Genomic DNA, 5638 nt, shown 5'->3' with positions numbered 1-5638 from the left:
CAGTGAGGGGGCAGAGGCCATGGTTGTCCAAAGTGGTATTTTAAACCGTATTAATTATTCTGCCAAAAGGTTTCTGTAGCAGAAAACTGTTATCTAGCCCTAGCCGGTTTGGCTCAGAGGATAGAGTGTCGGCCTGTGGACTAAAGGGTCCAGGGTTCAATCCCGGTCAAGGGCACGTAACTTGGTTGCAGCCTCCATCCCCAGTAAGGGGCATGCAGGAGGCAGCCAGTCAATGATTCTCTCATCGTTGATATTTCTATCTCTTGCTCTTCCTTCTTCTCTGAAATCAATATGAAAAATAAATAAAAAGAAAAAGCTATTATCTAAACTTAAAGCCCAAGTGAAAAGCGTTGAGCCTACCTAAATTTAGATAACTTTAAATTTAAGAGAAATAGGCTAGGATCTTCCCAACTAGTGTGACTGCAATTCCCTTCCTGGGGAATATCGTTTTTGGAATCATTTACCCATGAGCCCAGTGACTCGCCATCCCCTGTATAACAGCAGTTGTCTATTTTTGTGTGTTTACCTCAACACTGATAGGACCGGAACCTTCCCAGGAGTAAAGAGGCTTACAAAGGCAGTCCTCCTCAACAGTGAGGATGCCCACTTCCACCACGTGTAGGTGTATATATTTTGGTAACACCAGCCCTAGTTGGGATCCACCAACCAAGAGGGTGAAGTTCAACTCTTTAGCAAGGTCTTATCTGACTGCTATCTGGGTTTCTAATCCAATTTGTTCACTTATTGTGTGTTTCAAGACATGTTGCTTAAGCCTTTCTGTGCCTCATCTGCACAGTTGAGTTATTAATAGACGAAACTCATGGGATTAAATTAGTGAATATATATGGCATAGAACAGCGACTAGTACACAGTAAGCAAGTAAATGCTAATTGTGTGTTATTTTGAACCCGGTACCCTTCAGTCTGCGGTCTGATGCTCTGTCCACTGAGCTAAACTGGCTAAGGCTTGTGTGTCATTTTGTATGTACATATTTAGTTACAGATCCTCCAATTAGATAGTAAGGAATTGGGGTGGTGGTTGTTAAAAAGAAAGAAATCTTGTGCAGAGTAGCTTAACACATAAGAATAGCTGTTTCTTTGAGATATCTGGCAGGGTTTCTAATGTGCTTGGACCCTGGGGCAAGACTTGCTTGGCTTGGATCTGGCTTCCAGGAGTGTCAGGCAAATTTTACACGTACTCAGTACCTTATTTTCCTGATCTCTCATATCAGGATATAATAATGACAATTTTATAGGGTTCCTGAAGGGATAAACTGGTAATCTGTGTTGTTATTTTTTTCCTGTTAATCCTCACCCGAGGACATTTTTCCATTGGTTTTTAGAGAGAGTGGAAGGGACGGGGAGAGACAGAGAGAAACATAGATGTGAGAGAGAGACACATAGATTGGTTGCCTCCCGCACACGCCCCGACCTGGGCCAGGGATCAAGCCTGCAACCAAGATACGTGCTCTTGACCGGTAATGGAATCCATGACCCTTTAGTCCCAGGGTCAGCGCTCTAACCACTGAAATAACTGGCCAGGGCAGACAGTATATTATTCTTAAATGTGGCCTTCACCTGGCCAGGTTGCTCAGTTGTTTGAGCCTCATCCCATACACCAAAAAGGTTTTGGGTTAAATTCCAGATCAGAGCACATACCTAGGTTGCAGGTTTGATCAGGTTGGGGTGCTATGGGAGGCAACCAATTGATGTTTCCCTCTCCCTCTCTTTCTCTCTCTCTGAAAAAAATATCTTCAGGTGAGGATTACAAAATAATGTGGGCTTCATTACTGTAATAGGATTCAGGGATTCTGTAAATCCTTGAAATTACATAGAAGATTCTGAATTTTTTTCCCCACTGCAGATTCCTAACCCAAGGATTAAGAACCATTTTTCTAAAAAAAATACATGGTGGCATTCTGATTGTCAAGCGTAATTCATATAAGTAAGGTATAGAAGGGTTTGGGCTAGATGATCACTAAAGTCACTTCCATCTGATTATCTGTGACTTTTACTGGCATGAGCTAAGTGCCTAATACTGCGTTAAGTACTGTGGGAGTTATAAAAGCTATTAAATATTTCCCATCTTTAGGTATAAACATTTTATTGGAAAGAAAACAATACAAGATGGTTTGGAGTCAAGTATGGTTCACATTAAGTTGGGCTAGGTCACAGTGGTCGGCAAACTCATTAGTCAACAGAGCCAAATATCAACAGCACAACGACTGAAATTTCTTTTGAGAGCCAAATTTTTTAAACTTAAACTATATAGGTAGGTACATTGTTATTAACTTAATTAGGGTACTCCTAAGGCTTAGGAAGAGCCACACTCAAGGGGCCAAAGAGCCGCATGGGGCTCGCGAGCCGCAGTTTGCCGACCACGGGGCTAGGAGATGGTTCAGAAAGATGAAAGTAAGGTTGAACTTGCTCCTGAAAAAGTGGGTGAAGTAGGTGGATTGGGAATAGCCAAGAATGGCAATGTTAGTTATGACATCATTTGTAAACTCCATATGCAGGAAACAATGGATAGACTGAAACTTGAAAGAAGAAGGAACTAGGAATAAAATTAAGTCCATAGTGCCAGGAAGACAAATTATTTAAAAGTTGAGTACGAGACTTTTAAAACCTAACTTAGATTTTTGCTAATACATTTTGCTAGCCTCGTTAATTCTCCCAACTCTTCCCTGTTCAACAACTATATATTCAACAATTTCCCAGTGGATTTGTGAAGGTATGAATGGATCAGACAGATGGGCAAACTCTTAGCTGTTTTGCCAGTATAAAGTGGGGGTTCTCTGTTTTGTTTCAAGAGCAGGCTTCAAACCTCTTTTTAAAAAGCACAGCCGATGCTCTATCCACTGAGCCAAACTAGTTAGGGCGCCTCTTTTTAAAAAGCACGGACAAATGAAATAAATTTTCTACAGGAAATGATGCTGAGAACTTTGTTCTAGTAATTGAACAAAAACTAACTCAGCATCAATAGAGTGCTACCTTGGATATAAATTGATTTATCGTTCATTTGAGGGTTTCAGAAGGGACAATTCAGGAGATAAAAATGAATGTAAAAAAGTGAAGTGTTCCTGCTAAGTTTTGTCTAAGATGTTACTGACGATCTAACAATGCTACTCTTAATAAAGGTGATAATTCCGGTTAAATGTAAAAACTTTGAGAGAAAGGGACCAGCTTCAGATACCCCACTGCTAGTTGGCGCAGCGAACGTCACAGTGAACACCACAACATCAGCCCAGCATCACGTGCCTCACTCGTTCACTGTTGATTTGACATACGAGTAATTTGAGTTACGAGCTCCGTCATGGAACAAATTAAACTCCGTAACAATGCTACTCTTAATAAAGGTGATAATTCCTGTTAAATGTAAAAACTTTGAGAGAAAGGGACACAAAATGGAAAAGAAACAGGAGACTTCTGAGCCAAGGGGACTGAACACAGGAAAAACCTAACACAATATGAATAACATTAGAAAAGAGGCGATGCGGAGGGCCTGGCTGTCACTGAAAGTCACATGTGGTTTGGAGGGATGCTTGCAGAGTTGCTTGGAAGTAAGTTAAAGGATGATGAGCAAGACTTTCCCCCTTCCTGTTTCATTAGAGCTGTGGAGGCTCACTGGTGTCTCCTAAATAGGGAATCAGTGAGTCCATAAAAGGGAAATGTGTTAGGCAGGATGGCAAGTGTGATTAAGACAGGAATTAAGATTTTGATCAAGTAAGGGAGTAAGTTGGGATGGGTGTGCCTGTTTTAGAGGCTGTTGTAGAGAGTGGAAAGGGAGTTTCTGGAGGAAAATGACATTTAGGCCATGATTACAAATCATCCAACTATGACTTAACAGAAATCTAAATTTAATTTAGGGCATTGGTTTGTGAATTCTCTTGGAACCTTTATTTTTTAAAATATGTTTTTATTGATTAGAGAGAGGGGCGGGGGAGGGAATGAAACATCAATCAGCTGTCTTGAGCCCACAACCTGGGCATGTGCCCTGACTGGGAATTGAACCGGCCACCTTTTGGTGGGACGATGCTCAACCAACTGAGCCACACTGGCCAGGGCTCTCTTGGAACTTTAAATCCTGTTGTCCTTTTTTTGAGACTTGGCTTTTATCCCTCAGTGCTCAGTACCAAGTATTGGTACAAAGGATATCCATTTGCCTTATTTGGTATGTTACTTTCCTTTATTTAAAATATAAAGCCAGGAGACTATATTAGTCTAAATTTATGAAAATAACAACTTAGTGTATGTAGATAAATAAGACTATATCTGATAGTTATGCCAAAGATGGACTAAGAGGATCTTAAATTTTAATGGTAATGCTTTGAAGAAGTAACGATATTAGAAGCAAGGCCATGTTCATCAAACATACATTTAGTCTCAATAGATTCCCCCCCTTTTTTGTAATAAAATTATTACTTCTAACTTTACATGTGAAATAATTCCTTTTTATGAAAAGATTTAGTTTTCACTATAATAGAATTGTAAAAATGTCAGTTATCTGTAATAATCTAAGTATTGAAATTTACCACCATCTAGCATAGCTATTTATTGGATGTGTGAGAGAAGAAAAAAAGAATCTGAGCAAACATTGGAGAATACAATATCAAACAATTCATTGAAAGCAGAGGTAATTAACTTATAAAACTATGTGAGTTCTGTGCATGTTTTCCTTCTTTAACTACTTTATTTTGGACATGGAGACCAGATGGTAGATTACCAGGGTGAAAGTTCATTAAAAACCAAAGACAGCCAAATTAGTCTGTTGTGTTACTTGGGAAAATGGAAGAGTGGTAGCTGTGAGACCAGACTACATAGACCAGGGGTCCTCAAACTTTTTAAACAGGGGGCCAGTTCACTGTCCCTCAGACCGTTGGAGGGCCGGAAAAAAAAACTATGAACAAATTCCTATGCACACTGCACATATCTTATTTTGAAGTAAAAAAACAAAACGGGAACAAATACAATATTTGTATTTGCATGTGGCCCGCGGGCCGTAGTTTGAGGAACCCTGACATAGACTAATCGAGAGAAAAAGAAGGTGGTGCCCTGGCTGGTGTGGCTCAGTTGTTTGGAGCATCATCCCGTGCACCAGAAGATCTCAGCTTGATTCCCGGTCAGGGCACATGACGAGGTTGTGGATTTGATCCCCTCCCATCCATATATCTCTCTCATGTCAATGTTTCTCTCTCTCAAATTAAAAAAAAAAAAGCTTGCTATTTAAATGAAAATTTGGCTTTGAACATATATATATCCAAGACTAAATTGAAAAATTTTTAGCCCTGGAGGGGTGCTCAGTTGGTTCAAGTATTGTCCTGATATGCCAAGGTTGCAGGTTCGATCCCCCTTGCTCCCCATTTCAGGGCACATACAAGAATTAACCAATGAATGCATAAATAAGTGGACAACAAAATTGATGTTCCTTTCCCTCCCTTCCTCCCTCCCTGAAATCAATAAATTAAAAAAATAATTAAACAAAATTTCAAACAGCCCTAACTGGTTTGGCTCAGTGGATGGAGCGTTGGCCTGCGGACTGAAGGGCAGCTGAAAGGCAGCTGAATGTTTCTCTTCTCTCATTGATGTTTCTAACTCTCTATCCCTCTCCCTTTCTCTCTGTAAAAAATCAATAAAATATT

At 40.1% G+C, this 5638-nt stretch overlaps 1 protein-coding gene across 1 annotated transcript in view; it reads left to right on the top strand.

The window, feature by feature from the left end:
- The first annotated feature begins 3475 nt into the window (after positions 1–3475).
- The window catches only part of CLIC4 (chloride intracellular channel 4), a 51455-nt gene continuing 49292 nt past the window's right edge, over positions 3476–5638 (top strand). The window contains exon 1 of the mRNA XM_014546881.1: positions 3476–3559. Coding sequence (XP_014402367.1) covers positions 3491–3559 — 69 coding nt within the window. The 5' untranslated portion in view covers positions 3476–3490. The remainder of the gene's footprint in view (positions 3560–5638) is intronic.

The sequence above is a fragment of the Myotis brandtii genome, unplaced genomic scaffold (assembly GCF_000412655.1).
Source record: "Myotis brandtii unplaced genomic scaffold, ASM41265v1 scaffold456, whole genome shotgun sequence".
NCBI classification, from domain to species: domain Eukaryota; kingdom Metazoa; phylum Chordata; class Mammalia; order Chiroptera; family Vespertilionidae; genus Myotis; species Myotis brandtii.
This window is presented reverse-complemented; position numbering and strand designations above follow the sequence as displayed.